At 60.7% G+C, this 19,924-nt stretch overlaps 1 protein-coding gene across 1 annotated transcript in view; it reads left to right on the top strand.

The window, feature by feature from the left end:
- The first annotated feature begins 19,579 nt into the window (after positions 1-19,579).
- Positions 19,580-19,924, top strand: part of LMX1B (LIM homeobox transcription factor 1 beta) — a 94,871-nt gene continuing 94,526 nt past the window's right edge. Inside the window, exon 1 of the mRNA XM_090021972.1 lies at positions 19,580-19,891. Within this exon, the coding sequence (XP_089878098.1) occupies positions 19,753-19,891 (139 nt within the window). The 5' untranslated portion in view covers positions 19,580-19,752. The remainder of the gene's footprint in view (positions 19,892-19,924) is intronic.

Genomic DNA, 19,924 nt, shown 5'->3' with positions numbered 1-19,924 from the left:
CCGAGGCCAGGTCGCGGGGCGCTGCTCCGGCCCACGCAGACCGTCCTCTCCGGGGCCGCACGTGGCTGCAGTGCGCGCCCTGGGCGAGCAGTGACTCGCACGGGCACGTTTCAGAGAGCAGGGCCCTGCCAGCTAACGCCAGCTCTGGGACACGGGAGCACTTTAAAACAGTCGAATCATAAAGCAAAATAATTAAACCTTCGATTTGGCTGCTGAATGCTTCCTCTGCTGCCCTGGTCTGTGCCCTGGCTGTCCCGCAGCACCTCTCCTCCCGAGTACGCTTCCTAAAATCAGTGTGGCTTCTCCTCCGCAAGGGTGGTGGCAGCCGTGGGCGCGTCACGCTCGCCCCCGTCACTGTTGGTGCAGGCGTGCAACGCCTTGGACGTGCACGCTCAGCCCGGGTCCCTGGGCCGTCACCGGGCTCCCTGTGTGTTTTGAACCTACCACTTCAGGTATTTTTCTGCTGTTCTTGGGCTTGGCCAAGATGTTTGCCCATCATCCCCAGCACCTACTGCAAGCCAGAGTGAGGTTACTAATGCTTTCTAATATTTTTTTATTAACCACCTCCACCTTTTTGTAATTTAAAGCACCCGTCTATTTAAATTCTCCTTCTGACCTACTAAATAACCTGGCCTGATACATACAATGAGACTAATGGCTTTTGGATGGTGTTGTTGAAAACTGGCTCATGAAAAATGGGTTGAGTGAACCGCGCGGCAGGAAATCCTTTTCATGCCCACTGGAAAACCGAGCTGGGACGCCTCTCCGGGTCGACGCGCGGGGCTGAATTCTCCAGCAATTATCACTCACTTTGCACTTAAAAAATGAGGGCCGACTTGTGACGTGTCAGCGGCACCGGGGTCACCATGGACCCTTCCTTGGCATTTGGTGGAGAGCGCGGGGGGTTTGCACGCCATGGGTGCCCCAGAGGCCGACACGCGCTTGTGAGGAGCGGCTTTCCACTGCTCTGTGCCTCACTTGCTCCTGCTCTTGCAGAAACACAAGGCTCCGTTTGTTCAGGGCTGAATGCTGGATTTCTCCAGCCCGAGCTAACGCAGCGTTGCATTTTTGCCTTAATTGTCACTGTGCCTCCCCTGAGCCTGAGCACACGAGCCTGGAAAGGCAATGGGAGGGACCCAGCGTGGGGGGAGCAAGTCGACCTTGCTGCGGGCGGGCAGCTCTGGCGCGTGGCCGGGGTGCAGCCTCGGGTGGATGGCCCGGGCCTGGCCTTGCCGCGGGCGGGTGGGATCCTGCCCTGGGGAGCGGAGCCTGGAGCTGCTGGGTCTGCGGGACGGGAGAGCAAGCTGGAAACGGCGCACGAGGGCTCCCGTGGCCACGTGGCGGCTCACCCGGCAGGGTAGCGTGGCCGACAGGTGCAGCCTATCCCCGTAGCTGATCGCCGCCCCTTTCCACGAGCAGCGCCTTCGTTAGAGGTAGCGTAAGGCCGACGAGCTGGTAGGCAGCACCGGCAGGCAGGGGAGCGTGGCAGCGCGCTGTCTAGCGCGGCCCCGGGGCTCCTGGGGTGCCGCAGCAGCGCGAGGAGACGAGGGATGTGAGAAGACTGCCTGCCCCCGCCGCACGGCCAGGCCTCTGCAAGGAGGCGAGCCCTGCCACAAAACAGACCGGCTTTCAAAGCGGGGTGCCGCTGCGTTGGCAGGCGTGACCGAGGGGCCGCGAGCTAAAAGGGTCGAGAGCCGCTGGTGGGAGCAGGTCTGCGGGACGCTAATGCTTGATACCGACAACGCGGAAGAAGTGCCCTGTTCACGGGCAGGGCGAGGGCCAGCGGGCAGCCCGGGGCAGGGGCCGAGCTCGACCCCTGCCTGAAGGCCGGAGGGCCGGCTCCCGGGCAGGAGGTGCTTGGGCAGGTCCAGGCACCTCCAGAGCCAATGTCCACGACCCGCTGTCCATCTCCTCTGGGGCTTTGCATGCGGCCAGCGGCTCTAAGTGGCTGTGGATGCGGGGGAAGATGAGGGGTTTCTGTCCTGCGATCCCCAGCGAAGACAGGGTCTGGCAGGACACATCAAGTGTCCGTGTGGTGCCCGGGGTGCTGCCGGGCCGGTGGGGGCCTGCGTGCTCGCAGCGGCAAAGAGGAGGAACAAGCAGCTGCAAAACAGTGTCCCTGGAAAAGCCACCTCGTCTGATCGGCACTCAGCCGCGAGCGCCTGCACGCTGGCAAGGTCCGTCGTGTCACCCAAAAGGAGTGAGGAGAGGGTGGCTCGAGAGCCAGGTAAGGATGCCCGCCGAGAACCGGGGGCCGCTGAGAAGAAAGGCAGCTAGTAGCAAAGCAAAATGACTGACACCACTTAAAAGGGCAAGAGAAGCGAAATGGCTAGACACATCCTACTCCAAATAGGAAACACATGGGAAGCGTCGATCAGGGAATGCTGGCAAGCAGATGAGGGCTCTGAAAAAGGGGGGAAAAAAGAGGAAACAGAAAACAAGATGGGAAGATAAAATTTCAAAGCAAGCATTAAAGGGGTAGCAGCTCCAGCTAATAGGAAGGCCACTAGTGCTCTGACAGGCCGCGCTCAGAGAGGAGCTGACGATCATTAACATCCTGATAAACTTATCGTCAGACAGTTCAGTCCTGCCCATTGCAATTTCTCCCCCGGGGCCAGAAATTGTTTCATAAAGTTAGGAAAGGCAAGTGGATCCTTAAAACTACACGGACAAACCTCCCTCATTATTTAGACATCTAAATAACAAATGCTTGGAATTTAATAACGGGCTGGTCGTTAAAGCAGCTACCGGGGCGACAGCCGCAGCAAACAGATCTGTGCCTTTTATCTGCAGCTGTTTGCACCCGCTGCCCGCTCGGTTTGCTCTGGTCCGAGCCAGTGCGGCCTGTGTGCACTGACGTGTTGAGGCGCCCGGTGAAGCCCTGGCCTGGGTTTGGCAGCTCCTGAGCCCACCATGCGGCCCGGAGGAGCCCCTTGCCGACGGGCCCCTTCCCCTGGGGTGCGCCGGGGAAGCGGCTGACCTCGGCGCACGGCGCTGGCCTCCACGCCACCATGCACTGAAAAGGAGTGAGGAGAGGGTGGCTCGAGAGCCAGGTAAGGATGCCCGCCAAGAACCGGGGGCCGCTGAGAAGAAAGGCAGCTAGTAGCAAATCATGCATCGCCGAAAAGCAAGGGCAATGTTGGACCCCTGCTAAACCAGATGGGGCAACTGACAACTGACACCCAGGAAAAAGCCAACCTATTAAATAGGTACTTTGCGTCAGTCTTTCATCAGTCCCATGGGACGCCCATGCCTGCTATGGGACAGGGAGATCTGGGTGAGGGGGATCCCCTACCCTCCATCAATGCTGACCTCGTGAAGGAACACCTTGAGAAGCTGGATACCTTCAAGTCAGCCGCCCCTGACAACCTGCACCCCAGGGCACTCAAGGAGCTGGCGAGCGTCATAGCCCAGCCCCTGGCACGGGTCTTTGAAAACTCCTGGCGCTCTGGTGTAGTGCCCGAAGACTGGAAGAAGGCCAATGTGGTGCTGGTCTTCAAGAAAGGGAGGAGAGTGGATCCGGCTAACTACAGGCCCATTAGCCTGACTTCTATCTTGGGGAAGATCTTAGAAAAGTTTATTAAGGAGGCCATCCTTGAGGGACTGGCCCAGGCTAACATCCTAACGGATAGCCAGCACGGGTTTGTTGCGGGTAGGTCTTGTTTGACCAATCTCATTTCCTTCTATGACCAGGTGACCTATCACCTGGACAAGGGAGAAGAGATTGATGTCATATATCTTGACTTCAAAAAAGCTTTTGATCTGGTATCCCATGATCACCTCTTGGCCAAACTGCCCAGTTGTGGCCTTGGCTCCACCACGATCCGCTGGCTGGGAAATTGGCTCCGTGGTCGGACCCAGAGGGTTGTAATCGATGGCAGTCACTCATCGTGGTGCCCTGTGGCCAGTGGGGTCCCTCAAGGCTCTGTCCTGGGACCCATACTGTTCAACATCTTCATTAACGATGTGGACACTGGAGTCAGGAGTGGACTGGCCAAGTTCGCCGATGACACCAAACTTTGGGGCAAAGCATCCACGCCAGAAGATAGGCGGGTGATCCAGGCTGACCTGGACAGGCTCAGCAAATGGGCAGACGAGAACCTCATGGTGTTTAACACCAAAAAATGCAAGGTTCTCCACCTTGGGAGGAAAAACCTGCAGCACCCTTATAGGCTCGGCAGTGCTGCGTTGGTTAGCACTACAGAAGAAAAAGACTTGGGGGTCATCATTGACCACAAGATGAACATGAGCCTCCAATGCGATGCTGCGGCTAGTAAAGCGACCAAAATGCTGGCGTGCATCCATAGATACTTCTCGAGCAAATCCCGGGACGTCATTCTCCCCTTATACTTGGACGTGGTGAGGCCGCAGCTGGAGTACTGCGTCCAGTTTTGGGCTCCACAATTCAAAAAGGATGTGGAGAAGCTTGAGAGAGTCCAGAGGAGAGCCACACGCATGATCAGAGGTCAGGAAAACAGATCTTACGATGACAGGCTGAGAGCCATGGGGCTCTTTAGCCTGGAAGAGCGCAGGCTCAGGGGTGATCTGGTGGCCACCTATAAGTTTATCAGGGGTGACCGCCAGGATCTGGGGGAATGTCTGTTCACCAGAGCGCCCCAAGGGATGACAAGGTCGACCGGTCACAAACTCCTGCAAGACCGTTTCAGGCTGGACATAAGGAAGAATTTCTTTACTGTCCGAGCCCCCAAGGTCTGGAACAGTCTGCCAGCGGAGGTGGTTCAAGCACCTACATTGAACACCTTCAAGAGTAAATTGGATGCTTATCTTGCTGGGATCCTGTGACCCCAGCTGACTTCCTGCCCTTTGGGCAGGGGGCTGGACTCGATGATCTCCCGAGGTCCCTTCCAGCCCTGATGTCTATGAAATCTGTGCACGCCGTCGGCTGTGCAGCCTGGGGGCTGGCAGCGCACGTGCGACCGGGGTGGACCCCGCAACCCCAGAGGACTGCGTGCCCACGTGCGAGGCCAGGAGGCCGTTGGGTGATGGGAGCTGAGCCCGGGGGCCGGCATGATGCCATTATCGACTCCTTCCCTGCACCGAGTGGGGAAGGCCCAGCAGCATCTGGGTGTCCTCCTGCTTCTCTGCATCCCGCTTCCTGCCTGGCAGGACCAGCGGCCCCTCGCCCCCTCACTCCAGCTCGGATCTGCTCCGGAGCTTGGGCTGGGCTTCTGGGTGCATCCGGGCCCCCGGTGAGGGGCTGGCGTGCCCGCCACACGGCTGGCAGCGGGAGCCCTGCCCTTGCCACGGGGCCTGCCCAGCCTGGGCCACTGGGTCTCGGGTTCGTGCCACGCTCTGCCTTTGGCCACGGGCACTGCAGTGTCGGGGAGGGACGGGTCAGGAGCCCGATCCCCACGGCAGACCGCCAGCACGTGTCATGCAAGGCCGTGCAGGCACGAGGGGGTGTCAGGCACCGTGGTGAGAGGGATGCGTCTGTCCCACGGGTACTCAGGGGCTGGTGTGGGCCTACATCAGCGCGGGGTCCGGTCCCTTTGGACGGACGCCTGCGTGTGCCGCGGGCATCTCCGCGGAGGGTTGCCAGGCCCCACAGGTGAGCGAGGGGAGACCCGAGCTCCGCACCCGTGGCCACCCTGTCTGTCTGCCCTCGCCGCAGGGACCGGGCTGGCCCATGAGCCTCGCCGCTGCGCTGGGCCGCTCACTCGAGCGCCGCCCCGGGGCGCCGGCCGCCCCGCGAGCAGCGCGGCTTTGGCTGAGCGGTGGCCCTCGGGCCAGCTGGACGAGAGCAGCCGCAGCGAGCGCACGGAGGGGAGCGGCGACCGCCTGCAGCGCCTGCGCTTCCGCAGCGCGGGCTCCCTCCGCTCGCTTCGCGGCACTCGCTCTACCTTGCGCATGTCCACGAGCCTGTGCAGTGCTGTACAGCAGGGCATTGCTGCATCCCAAAAATGAAAGCAGTCCTCCTGCATTTTTAATTGGGCCTCGTTATGAACGGCAGATGCTTGGAACCAAAGAAAAAGTCATCATCCATTGCACGTATCGGCTAATTCCTGCCACGGCTCCAGCTTGAGAAATATCGAACATGTTCGATGGCTGCTAAAACGAAAAGGGAAGATCAGTCTCACGCCAGCAAAGCACATCACGTTCACCACAAGTTGTTGAACTCGAAAGCAGCCGTGCTGGGAGGATTGCATCCGGAAAGCTGCTCTTCTTTAGCTGGATCAGTGAACGAACGCTGTGTTTACGAGGCCTGGAGCAGGCGACGCAGAAGGGTTGTTCTGTGGATGCTTTCGTCTCCCGGCTATTCCATTTGTTGCCCCTCTCTCAGTACCAGTGCTATAAATCTTAGTAGTTTTACTCCAGATGAAGGCAGATAACATGGGAGGGCCTGCGCATCTTTGTCTGGGACATGGGAATCTGGAGCTCCTCAGTTGCCTGCCTCGTTCTCTGCTGAAACCACCCAGCACATGGACACAGCGACATGGAAAGCTTTCAGACGTGGGGAGGCCGCGTGGCGAGGAGAGTGGGGCTCGGACCCACTCAGGTGCTTGCAGGTGGTGAGGGAAGAGGGTAACTCGTGCAGCCTGGCTCCTTGCACCTGTGGCATTACAGCCCAGGAATGGGGCAGCTAAATTTCCCAGCTAGCTAAGGTGACGTGTCAGCTAATGTGGTCCCTCAAGGGGCGATTCCCACCTCTGCATCCCCTGCGAGCCGGGATCCTGATGGGCATCCGCTCCCTTTCCCCCAAGGGAGGAAGGGCCAGGGCGCGTCCCACCTCACCTCGCACTTCGGAGTCGCTCGTCCACGTTTCAGACCGGTGAGTTAACTCACCGAGCCACCCCGGGCGCTCCTCAAGCCGCGCAGAAAGCCCCGCAGCCTCTTCCTGTATTTCTTACCACGGCTATTCACATCCCATCAGCGAAGTGGGTTTGCTAGCCTTCACTGACAAGTGCTTTATGGGCTTGTACTGGTTAAAGACCGGCTCTGAACCACGCAGCGAAAGGGAACGTTGAATAAAACTATATGTGCCCAGAAAAAAAATGTGCGAGTTAGAGAAAAATCCCATCCTATTACCAGAGGTTTGCAGACTGTTATTTGGGTCTGTTTTCACTTGCTTTCACACTATGCAGATTTCCTAGGTGGCCATGAATTATTGGGGTAAAACGGCTCTGTGGCTGATGGATGTTGATAATGAAATACCCTGCGTGTACATGGAAATGAGCCTGAGCCACAGAACCTATGTCTGGATGGTGAAATGTTATGTTTAACTTTCTGTTGGCCGTGCCCCAACCCAAATTCCAGCTTCTTCCACAAAGACAACTGCATCCGTGCACGGCTGCAGGCAGGGCCGAGCCTGTTTGGATGAAATCCAAAATTAACCAAATTTTACTTTTAATTGGAGTAAGAAACAACCAGATCTCTTTGGACTTGGGAACCGTTTGTCCCCTGGAGCACTGGCCCTGCCCAGCGTGCGGCGCGGCTCTGCCTGCAGCTGTTCTCGTGCGAGGCACGCTCGGGCTCTGGCAGCTGGGCTCACTCTGCTGGGATTTCACGCCTAGTTTGTGCCTCGGTGGCTGGTTGGACAAGCTGCTGCGCTCTGGCGCGTCGACATATGCTGGTCATCATAACACGCACGGCGGGGAAGGCTGGGAGCACCGCGCCCCCCGGGACAGGCTGCCTCTGCGGTCTGTGGCACGCGGCGGGGACACGGCCCTGGCGCCAGGGAGATGCCTCCTCTGGGTTTTGAAATCCTGCCTGGGCCAGGGGGGAGGCAGGCTCGAACACTGCCGTTTCCCCGGCCCTCGGCAGCTTGCTCTGAGGCCCCTTATTCCCTGTCCCCCCAAACCCTCCCCTGGCAAGATGCTGCCTCCCCACCCTCCCCTCCCCTGCCAGCACGCCCCAGCCCTGGGCTCAGAGCTGCCGCAGGTCTCCGGGGCCGGTTCTCCGCCCTGGTCCTGATTTAAGGCACGACCCGACATTACTCCTGCGCCCGGCGGGAGATGTTGTTGTTCTGGGGCTGCACTTTCCCCAGTGCCAGGCTGGGAACACCTTCAAGCTCGGCTCAGTTGTCTTGTCGGTGCAAAGGCACCGGAGTGGCGGCTGGAGGTGGGGGAGGCTGCGCTGGACACTGCTCCTCCTGCCTGGGGCCAGGGGAGAGCGTGCGCCGCTCACACATGCGTGTGCATGGGTGTGTGAGTGAGTGATGGGGCCCTGCCGCCGGCACTGCTTGTGATAGCCGGCGGAGTCCACCCGAGGGAAACGTCTCAGTCATGCGATATTGTGACCGGTTCTGATCGACTGCGACTGTAGACGACGGCCCCCGTCCTACGCAGCGGCTGCGGGACAGCCTCCTCCTGCCGCGGCACGTCGCGCCTGACGGCACCGCTGGGAACGCGAAGGGGGGGAGCCCTCGCCCGGGAGAGGCGCAGGCACGTGCGCCCTCGTGTCTCCTTCCTGGCCGTCTGGCTCATCTGACCGGCCTCGCCAGTGCTCCCGGTGCCCAGAGAGAGGGAGAAGCAACCTGTGCTGGGCACCTGCCTCTTGCCCGACAGAGAGGTGTTGAACAGGCAGACAGAAATGCTCTTTTCAGGCTCCGAAGGGGCTTGCTGCTACCGGCGCTCGCAACCGTGCCAAGGACCTGCAGGAACACGCCGTGGCGTGCCGGGGGCCCGGGGCCCGGGGATGGCCCGCTCCGCTTTCCCGCGCGCCTCCGCTGCAGCACGGCGCCTCCCGCGCGCCGTCGGGGAGACAACGTACGAGCTGTCGAGAGAGAGGAGAATCGTTCTGGGCTGAGAGCTTTGTCTGAACTTTGTCCTTTTCTCAAGCAAAAGAAAATATTATTTCACCCTTTAAAGAACCACACATAATAAGAGGCGAAATGTCAAGACCAGTGTTGATATAAACCCCCAAGGAAAACAAACATCCATGTGGCTTCTCCAAAAGGTCTCACTTCCTCGCCCCTCTCCCCTAGTTTAAACAGATTCAGTAACAGAGGAGGAATGGGAGGGAGGGGGCTTCTCCCAGGGTCGCGTCGCCAGGGCCCGATTCAGTATGTGGCTTTCAAGGATGCTCAGTGCCTGGCAGGATTGGTCTCGGGGACAGCGAAGCCTCAGCCGTCCCTGGTGAAAGCCCCGTGAAGGACGCAGAAAGCCCCTCGGCCCGGGCGCGTGCCCCAGCTCCTGCGGCGCGGCCTCCCGCAGCACAGGGTGCCGAGGACACCGCGCGTCGCTTGGGAGGCAGCCGCAGCCTTGCTCGAAGCAGGAGGCGCGCGGCTGCACCCGGGGCGCGGCGGCGGGGAGCCTGCCTGTGCCAGAAGCGGCACGTGCCCAAGGGCCGGAGCCAGGGCCTGCGGCTGAGGGGAGGCTCGTCCCCGCAGCCAGCGCTGTCCCCACGCAGCTGGGAGGGCCTGCGATGCGGGCCGGGCCGTGGTGGCCCGGGCCCCCCAGCAGCCGGCGGTCCAGGCTGGAGGTGCCCCTGGCAGAGGTCCCCCGAGAGCTGCCCCGCGCCGGGGGGGGCGGCGGTTTGCCGGGGCTCCCCGGCCTGGCGCCTTTGCTGGGGGAGGCCTGGCCCACGTTACCCCGTGGGCAGCTCGGGGCCTGCTGTCCGGACGGGGCTGCTGGAGCCTCTCGCAATGGGGTGACGGCAGCAGCTCGAGGCCACTGAGGCTGCTTACAGACATTAAAAACCCCCCCAAAACAGCAGTTAAAGTTCGGCCCGCCACTACACCGAGCACAGCCCATGCCCAGAAGAGGCAGCACATTAGCTGGACCCAGCTTGCCCAGCATCTATGTAGCTCGCATGCTTTGGCAAGGCTTTTCTGGCATTTTTATCCCACAGCTGATTGAATTGGCTCGGGCTGGCAGGGACCATGGGGGCTCTGGCTTTCATAGTTTCATAGTTTCTCGGGTCGGAAGGGACCTGAGAAGATCACCTAGTCCGACCCCCTGCCATGGCAGGAAAGAGTACTGGGGTCAAACGACCCCGGCAAGGTGTTCATCCAACCTGGTCTTAAACACCCCCAGGGCAGGGGCCTGCACCACTTCTCTTGGAAGTTGGTTCCAGCTCCTAGCCGCCCTGACCGTGAAGTAGCACCTCCTGATAGCTAACCTAAATCTCCCCTCCACCAGCTTGTGACCGCTATTCCTGGTCACTCCTGGTGCTGCTCGGGGGAGCAGGGATCTCCCAATGCCTGCTGGTTCCCCCCGACTAGTCTGTAACAGGCCACTAGACCCCCCTCAGCCTTCTCTGGTGGAGGCCGAACAGGTTCAGGTCCCGCAGCCTCTCCTCGTGGGGCCTGCCCTGCTGCCCCCGACCATGCGAGTGGCCTCCTCTGGACCCTCCCCGTACCGTGGGACCCGGTCCTTTTCCCAGGGGCTTGAGCCCCTGTAACAACTGCGCCCTGGCATCGCAGTGCAGGCACTGGCGCTGCACACGTCTCCCCTGCCGGCGATGGTGTCCTCGGTGCTCGGCCCCGGCACGTGCAGCAGCAGTGTGCCGCAGGGGTCCGGAGACTGCTTTGGAGACGGTGCCTGCGAGTGCCGGGGACTGGCCTCGCCGGCCCGGGTGGCACCACCCCACCTGCATCCCGTGTTCCCAGTGCACACCTGCTCTGTAGGCCCTGGTGGTGCTCGCCCGTCTGTCCACACCTGTGCAGGGCACATGCAGCGCCCACGCTGCCCCCCCGCCTGCTTCGGCCCTGCCGTGCACTCCCCCAGCCAAGTTGCACGGCGTGGCTGCCGCGGTCTGCCCCGGGGAGCCCGTTCCCCCGCCGCGCTCCTTCGGCCTGGCGCCTGCTGCCGCTTCCAGCCACGGCGGCATCCAGAGCTACTGGAAACGTAGAAACCACGATGGAGGTGATTTTATTAGCAAACCCAGATACAATAATTCCCTCCTAGAGCAACAATAATCATCACATTCTGCAGCACAAAAGTGCAAAAATTAATAATTAAAAAACACAAGCTGGCTCCGGGAAAGCCCGGTTATTATGTGCATCAGAAACAGGATAAATCACAAGTAATTCAGAAGTCATATTCCCAGGTTCACTCATAACCATCATGGTATTTGGAGTCCCTCTGGGAGCAATAAACGACATCGACTCCACATTATAAAAATAAACATGAACTTAAGTGGCAAGGATTCATTTAAGCCCAAAGGAGCAGGGCTTTATTATTTACAGGATCAGCTTAATATAAATAGAGCACGTTTCACCTTGAAGCACCCCTGACGTGGGAGGAAAGGGACCCCGAGGGAGGAGGGTGCCAGGCCCCTCTGCTTCTCGTCAAGGCGGCACCTCGCGCCACCGAGCACGTTTTCGCCCTGGGCTCTGCCAGGCCTTGGGCCTTGACCGGCCGCTGTCAGAGCAGCAGAAGGCAAACGGGGAAGTGCTGCAGGTCCCAGCTCCTCCTCTGGGCCCGAGGCAGCGAGGCCAGGTCTTGGGAGGAGTTTCACACCAAGCCCCAGCTCCCGGAGTCACGTGCTGAAGTGAGCATGCGGCTCTCCTTTGGTTTGCTTCGCGCAAGATCCCAGCCCTCCTAGTTTTGGGGAAAAGCTGGAAATACGCCTTGTAGAGCTTTGAAAGCAGAAGGCAAAGTGAAAAAGCCTGGGCTTTCCTGTTTCATTTAGATTGGGGGGTTTCCCCTTGTGATTGTAAGGCCATCTTATGTTTCTCGGAGCCTGACTTGAAGCCATTTGTCCGAATAATTTTTATTTATTTATTTAAGCCTTGAGCCCCCGAGGGCCATATTGTTGAGACGTGAATGAGGGCAGACTTTCACTCCGGGGCTTTCGCTTAATCCCTTAGCAAAAAGAAAACAGAAAAGTCTTGAGGAAGCCCAGACCAAGCGTCTGAGCAATTGCTCCGAAGAGATACCGCGTGATAGCCCTCTGCCAAGTGTGACTAATCTGGGGGCACCTGGATCTCAAGCACAGGATTAGGCCCGTAGCGAGCGGCGGAGCAGGCTCAGGAGAGCCTGACCAGGGGACGCAGCCCCAGCGAGGAATCGCCCCGAGGCCTAAGCCACCCGCCTGCCGGGCACGGCACCGACTGCAGCCGCTCGGCCGAGGGAGGCCCCTGGAAACTTCACTGCCACATGTGTCTGATCTAGGGCTCGTCCATCCCACTCAGTTCTGCGACGTGTGCTGTGTCCGGCGGGGACCTTGCAGCCGGACCGGGCTCTTCCCCAGGGAGGATCGTTCTGCTGCATGAAGCGCCCTGGATTTCCAGGTGTTTGCTGGCTGCAAGCCGAGCCTGGCGCCTGTCAGTTCCTGGGCACCAGCTCTGCTTTCGCCTCTGAGCAGTAACCCTCATGCTGCAGGCGGCATTCGCCTGCCTGGCCTGCGCCGGCACCGTGCAATCTGCTGCAGCGTCAGCAGATGGAGCCACGTGAGAAAGGAAAGGAGCCTGTGGACGTATGTGTGCGATCTTGCTCCCACAGTGCGGCTCCAGCTCTAGATTTGGCCTGATTAAGGAAAAATCCCTGATTTAGCTCCCGATGCCTTGAAAGGAAGAAACAGATACAGCCCTGCCCAAGCCGGACCAGGAGAAAATGGCAGCACATGATATAATGGCAAAGTAAAAGACTTGGAGCCAGTTCCCGTGTCAGGACACAGGCTCAGAAGAGCGGGGTGGATTTTAATTATCTGGGAGGTGGGGACTAGATGGCTTTCAGGAGAAGACTTCAAACATGGAAACCTTCTGCCCCCCTCACCTTGCCCTGGGGGCAGAAGGGAGCAGGATGTGAACGTCTCACAACCGCGACATGCCCTTTGATGCACCAGCCCTGCGCGCCGCACCAGGAACCGTCTGTGATGCCGACGCCGATGCCCTCGTCCAGGGTCAGAGTGCAACCCTGGAGAAAAGAGCAGCTGTGCAGAAGATGAAACACATCCCTCGCAGGCCCACCTACCAGGCACTCACATGTGCGTCCAGGTCCCGGAGGCTGCAGCCGATAGGGGCTAAAGCAATGCTAGTAACTCATAACGCACTGCCTGTTTGGTCTGGTGGCTTATTGCTGAGTGCTGGCGGGGTGCAGAATAGGTGCTCCGTCCCAAAAGGGACGATGATCCCAGAACGTGATCGGGAAACCGGTATTCCCTCGCCGGGTGACACTTCCCCTCGGCGTGCCCTGCCCTGCGATGCTGGTCCCGAGGGAGGACCGTCACGCAGTTATGCCGTGCCCATCGGGGGTGACTGCTGAATGGGCACCTGCCTGGCACGGTGCTAGGGGCGGCACGTCCTGCCCCGTGCTCGGGGTTGGACTAGATACCCCCCGAGGTGCCCTCCAGCCCTGGGACCCCATGTGCTGCTGCTTGCATTGCGGTGTCACGGAGGGGCCTCAGGAACTGTCCAGGGCTCTGGTGCTAGGTGCTGCACAAATGCGAGCATGATCCAGACCCAGGCAGCTGGAGTCTGCTTGGTGCAACCTGGTGCAGAAAATCATTGTGATGCCAGGAAAACAGGGGGGCAGGCACTCCTATCGCACAGTGTCTGGGGATCCCTCACGCGTGTAGCCACTTTCACAGAAGTGAAAGGCTGAGTCTGCCAGGGAAAATCCCCCCGCTTTGCTGTGGATGCTGAAACGGTCCAGACTGCACCTCTTACCAAATACTCCCTGGGGCAAATCTGCCTCTTGCTGAGCTGCCTCCATGCTGGTGGCAAGTGCTTTATTTGCGGGTGGAAATGGAGAACCAGCGCCCCGGGAGAGACTCTGTGAACTCTCCCCAGGGCCTCCGAGCCCCAAGCTGGACGCTTATTAACTGGTGGGTTCACACGGGCCTGCCGCTCTGCTCTCAGCTGCACTTCATTAGGAGGAAAGTCCCTCTTCCTGCACGTCTCACAGCTCAGTGTTATCTTACCTTGGCTTATCGAGCTGTGCTGTCAATGCAGCTGACCCCAGGAGGCCACGGAGTCGGGCCAGGTGAGAGCCCAGCAAAGAAAACAGGAGCTGGCACTGGGGGAGGGGAGTGAATCTCGGGGGGGGGGCAGGTGAGTCCCTTCTCCCCGGCCCACGAGCCAGCTGGGGCTTGGGGGCCTGTAGCCTGACTGCTCCTGAGCACCGTGAGAAACCCAGGGCAGGAGTTCGTGCGCAGCAGTGCAGGGTCGTGCCGTGGTGCAAGGCAGACGTGCAAGAGGCAGAGCAGACAACGCACCGCTTGCTTGCTTCTCCCTGCAGTGCCAGGTGGATAAATCGGACGTCTTCGCTTCATGTATGAGAACGTCTTTGTAACCAAGAGCCGCTCTTGCGCTCCAGGAGCGGGTGCGTTACAACGGTGGTGAAGGGGTCCTGCATACTGGTGAAGTATTTGGGGGGTCCCAGGTGCAGCATGCTTTCAGAGGACAGCCAGAACTGCCGGGCCTGTCGCTTTTATTGTGTCAGAGTTTATGTTAGTTGGGGATCAGAAAGGTAAAACCCTGGAGACAACTCTGAGCTTGCAGCGCGGCTCCTTCTCTGGGCCTCTGCTCTGGGTTACAACAGAAATCAGGGGAAATGTTAACCCCTCTGTTAGACCCAGGCAGGGCTTGGAAAGGGGTGGTGGAGAGCGGAAGATAAATATCCCCCTTCCTCGCACCCTTGGTCGCAGGGGGCAAGAGTACTGACCGCCTGCAGAGTAACTGTGAAAACGCGCAGCGCCTGACTAGTGTCCCCTGGCCTGGTCACCGGCCTTCCCGCTGCAAGGGGGGGATGGCCGCTGGGCCCAACACTGTGCTGCAAAGGTTCAGAGATACCTTGTCACTCAAATGGGCAAAACTCCCACGTTTATTTCATCCCTCTTGCGCGAGCCAGAGGACACGTAATAAAAGGGAAGAGAGATTCCAGAAAACCTTTTTCATAATCCACAAACGCAAACAAATTATGCCTGCTACTCTCATATACAGGATTAAATAAGAGCAACTGGCAAGCAAAATGATACTTTACCGTTGCAATTACCCAAATGTTGTACGCGTAACGTTCGAAATACGAAATTCCCAGGAACAGCACTGTCAGGTTCGTTTGATTCCAACTCTGTTCTGTGAAATAACACCAACAAAGTCGATATTTAAAGTTATTCTCTTTATATTTCTGTTGCTTAATTTTGTTTTCATTTGTTTTAAAAGACAAAGAGAAAAGGCACTCCGATGCTATACATCAGGCTACAGCCAAAACAAGCGCACATTGAATAACCTTATTTAAACAGACACACTCATAAAAATTTAACAAGACACCAAATAATTACAGGAAAAGGCTAAAGTCCAACTCTGTATGGAGTCCAAAGGTTTGAAGTGCATTTAAGATAGAGATCAAATAGAACGTGCATTGGCATAACAACATCACCGAACCGCCTGGCCTCGGCGATGCATCCATGTTTTCAAGGCCAATAAACTTTAATGTACTTGTGGATTTTTTTCCAAATCACATAAAATGCCTTGCCATGGACTGTTCAAAATGCTCTAACACAGGGTTTATGGTTCGAAACGGTCCTTTCACCATTTCTTTGTTTTTCCAACATGTATGTTAACACAAGGGGTAAGTAACCAATTAATTTAAGACTTTGTAAGACACTCTTCTCGTTTGCTTCTATTACTCATCTTCCTTATCACTTGCAAGCCAGTTCTGCATGTTGAATTGCTGAAATTATGTCAAGGAGTTTGGGTCCCTGCAAACCGCTGACATCTGGGCCCGAAGGCTGCGTGCTTTCCAGCCGCTTGTACTCTCCTTACCTGAGACCTGTTGCCAGAAGGAGCGAGAGGCTTGCGGGGGGCCTCTCACCCATTTTGTGATCCGGGGATCGGTCTGCTCTGACGCCCCCTGCCCCGCAGGCCGAGCACCGTTCAGGAGGGACGCACAGGGCCGGACACCGCACGGAGGGCCAGGACACCCGTCCTGTGGCCTTGGCTGTGCAACCTGCCCTCTCCCTCCCTCGGCTTCAGCATCCCGTCTGTGCGCGGGGGCGGCGCCGGCCTGCCTGCAGCGTTGCGCATTTGGGTCAGACCGTGGCAGAGGCCGCGGCCCGGAGAGGCTGTGCTGTGCCGCGCCAGAGCAGCCGGGCCTTGTTGGTGCGGGGGTCAGGTCAGCCTGCTCCCCTGCGCCGTGCCAGCTCGAGCGGTGCCAGGTGCCGCCCCGGGGCAGCGAGCGCGGCCTGTCACCACGCTGCAGACTCCTCGATGCTTCCCGGGGAAGCGCCGCTCCGCCTGTCCGAGGCACGGCTCTCCCCCGTGCTGCAGAGGCCTGTGGCGCACTAAAGCCCCGGCAGCCGGGGAAGCTCCCCGCTCAGCGCTGCTCGTAACTTGCTTTGTTTTTACGCTGGCCACGTGCCATTGTGTCCAGAGTAGGACCGTCGGTGACGGTGACCCCAGCAGAGCTGCGGCCGATTTCCGCGGGAGCGAGGCTGCCGTCAAGTGCTCCCGTCTCCATCTGCTGGTCAAGCAGAGCTAACCCGTGGGCCTGGCTGCCGAGAAACCGCCGTATCCTAGCTCTTTCCCTGGGATTTCACGGCCCTGCTTGCTCTGTATTCCCCGCCCGGGTTCTGGGTGCAGGGGAGACAGAATTGCACCCAGCGTGTATGTATTGGCAGATGCTCCCCCTTACAATGGGATTTTTTTACTGCACTGAATCGCTGTTGTAATCCAGACCTTTTTTCAAAAAAGAAATGAGTCCTATATCGTTTAAAAATATATACACAACTTTTAAATTGTTTTCCCTGGGCATTGGCAGGATTAGAACAGCAATTCCAGAGGTGAAAGGCCTGTAATTAATCCTGTGTGCCAATCAAATCCCATCAGTGAAACACATTTCATTGATATTTGTTTTTTTTACTCTTAGACCACTGTTATAAACACTCTAACGGTTCACATCTGTCTCTCATCGAGCAATTGTAATTGAAATTAAAACACTGGTTTCTCTGAGGCAATTAAATTTTGGAAATGAACATTCCTGGCAGCATTTTCAGCTGCGTGTCTCTGACCCTGTGGCTGGAAATAAGGGACATGCCTTGCCCCTGCACCAGGTGGAAGGGGACAACGACCTGGCCCTGACAATTCCCGGCAGCGGGGCCTTGCCCATGTCCTGCCCTTCCTCGCCCCATCTGCGCATCTTTCCCCGGCTGCTTTTAAGTCTGGAATTTACTGCACGTTTCAGTCTGTCCACTAAATCCCCTCCTCTCACAGGGGCGTTGTACAGAGCCGAAGCTCGTCCCGCTGAAGTTAATGGCTCGGCTCCAGATGGTTTCAGCGGGGCCGGGGACTGGCTTGCAGCAGTTCGAGCCAGCGGCCGTACCCGCGGTGCCTGGAGACACATTCACACGGGGCGCGCTAGTGTCAGCACCGAGGCGCCGGGCGGCTCGGACGTGCGTGCTCTTTGGGTTGCTTGCTGATCTGTGCATTTAGCTCTGCCGATTGCTCAGTCACGGGGCTGGTGTGACCTGAGAAGATGCTGCAGAAGTCAGCAAGGGAGCCCGGGAGCCCCCCACTCAGTTACGTTTGCTGGGAGACAAGGTCACGGAAGTGAGACGCTCAGTCTGGCGGGCTGCGTGCCCAGCTTAGCAGCAGCATGCTGGTGTCTTGCAGGTACAGCGTTTGCTAACTAAGCACCACCTTCTCTTTGCCTGTTTGCAAATGCTCCACAGCCCAGGTACGCCGCGAGCAGAGGCCTCCTGCACGCCGAGGTCAGCCTGGGGTCCCGGGCATGGGCGCAGGGAGGGCAGCGCCGGAGCCGGGGACCCCAAGCTGAGCCCACAGGAGGAAGGGACGAGACTGGCCTGTCTGGGCGAGCTGCTCCCCCGTCTGGGGAGGCTTCCTGTGCCCTCCCCAGGAAGCTCGGCTTGGTGTGACAGGCCCCGCGCAGGACGTGTCCCCGGCTGGCCAGTGGAGAAAAGCAGGTTGCGGGGGAGCCAGGGCCTGGCCCGCTCACGCAGGGAAGCCCGTGGCCCCAGGCCCGGCTGCGCCGTGGCTGCGGCTGCTCGGGGCCAGGCCAGGCCGCTCTGCTGAACTGAGACCACGTCCGTAAGCGACAGCCCGAGCGCGCGCTGCAGCGCGGCGGCCGCTCGGCCCCGAGACACGAGCGCTGCGTTCTCTGGGGCATCCCCGAAAGGCACCTTGCTATTTGGGGACCTGCTACGACCAACGTGGCCGTCCCGAATGCCCGTAGCTGTGACCGTCCGAGGGGCTTGGAGGCCAGACCGCGGCCATGCAGGCGCGCGCACGCGACAGGACAGATACCTCCTGCAAAAGGCAACGGTCCAAAGTGCTGCAATGCCTGTGGGGCTGTCCCCCGCCTGTCCCGGTGGCGTTGCTCGTGCAGGCACAAGCTGTCGGCCCTGCCTCAGTCCAACCAGAGCTAGGCCCCGGAAGTCCCCCCGAGCTCAGTGCCGTCTCCCCGGTTTATTTAATCCCCTTGGGCCGAGGGGCGAGCGGGTGCTGCGGGGCACCCCGCATTAACCTGCGCCCTTGTGTCAGAAGAGGTGACTCCTCCAGGGAGATTTTCCCTCTTGCTTCCTTGTGGCAGAGAAACAATCAGTGAAGCGGTGCACGGAAAGCACCGCGGCTCCGAGCCGAGGCACAGGGGAGCCGGCGGGAGCACACGTGAAGCGCACTTGGGAGTGTCAAGGGGGCTAATCCGTCACTGTCTGAAGGAGGCTAAGGGTGAAAGTGTTTATTGCTCCTGATAACCTCCGAGGCCCCGGGATCAGAGGAAGCCCTTGCAGAAGACCCCCTCGGCACGACGGCCCCTCGGCCAGGTGCCCCGCAGCGGACCGAGCCGTGCCCGGAGGAGCAGACGCGTCCTCGCCCTGCCCGCGCCGCCGGGAGCCTGTGCGTCGTGCCCCCACCCCGGCACCCCTCCCCCGTGTAGCGCCGCGGCGGCCGGCCTGCCTGGCCGAGGGGGCTGCTGCCCGAGCCCTCCCCGGCACTGCTGGCCCAGGCCGGGGCTGCGCGGCCCGGGCGGGCAGGGCTCGGCGCCGAGGAGCCGCTCCGGTGCCCCGCATCCCCCGCCGCGCCGCGCGCACCGCGGGGCCGCCACCCGCCGCGGCCCCGAGCGGCTCCTCGGGCGGCGGCGCCCGCCAGCCCCGACGGGGCGGCCCCCTCCGCACGGCCCGGGCCGGCCCGGAGCGGGGCACACGCGTGTGCGGAGCGCGCCGGCCGCGCACGGCCGCGAGTGTGCGCGCGTCTGTGCGCGCGAGTGGCGGTGCGGTGCGAGTGTGCGCGCAGTCCCGGGCCGGCGGCGGGACGTCGCGCCGCGCACGCGGGAGCCGGGTGTCACGGTCGCGTGCGCCCCGCCCCCCCCACGCGCGCCCCGCGCCCGTCCCGTGCACGCACCCGCAGTCCCGCGGCTGAGGGCTCCGGCCGGTCCCGCGTCCCCGGCGGCGCGGCGCGGCGCGGGGCAGGCGGCGGGTCGGGGCGGGTCGGGGCGGGCCGGGCGCGGGGCCGGGGCCGGACGGGGCGGGCGCCGCGGCGGGACCCCGGGTGTCGCGGCCGCCCCGCGCCCGGCGGCGGCACTACTTTCCGTCGAGCAGACGGATCACGGCGGCGCAGCGATACGGGTTCAAATGTCAGCGGGTTTTGGGGGGGGAGCCGCATCCCGCCGCCGGGCGTGTCCCTCCGCCGCCCGCTCTAAACGCGGCGCCGCCGCCCGCCCCCGCGCGCACTCCGCCCCGCCCGGCCCCACGGCCCGCCCGCCCGGCAGGTGCCGCCCGCGCCCGCCCCGGCCCCATGGGCAGCGCCTCCCGCCCCGGCGCCCGCTGCCCGGCGGGGCCCGCGCCGCCCCGGCCCCGGCCCTGACGCCGCCGCCGCCGCCGCCCGCCGCCCGCATGGACGTCGCCGCCGGCCCCGAGGCGCTGGAGCGCTGCTTCCCGCGCGCGCAGCCCGGCCGCGCCGCGATGCTGGACGGCATCAAGATGGAAGAGCGCGGGCTGCGCGCCGGCCCCGCCACGCTCGGCGTCCTGCTCGGTGAGTGCGGGCGCGGGCGCGGGTGCGGGCGGG

This window comes from Crocodylus siamensis, chromosome 11 (assembly GCF_052110815.1).
Source record: "Crocodylus siamensis isolate JL-2025a chromosome 11, ASM5211081v1, whole genome shotgun sequence".
Taxonomy (NCBI): domain Eukaryota; kingdom Metazoa; phylum Chordata; order Crocodylia; family Crocodylidae; genus Crocodylus; species Crocodylus siamensis.
This window is presented reverse-complemented; position numbering and strand designations above follow the sequence as displayed.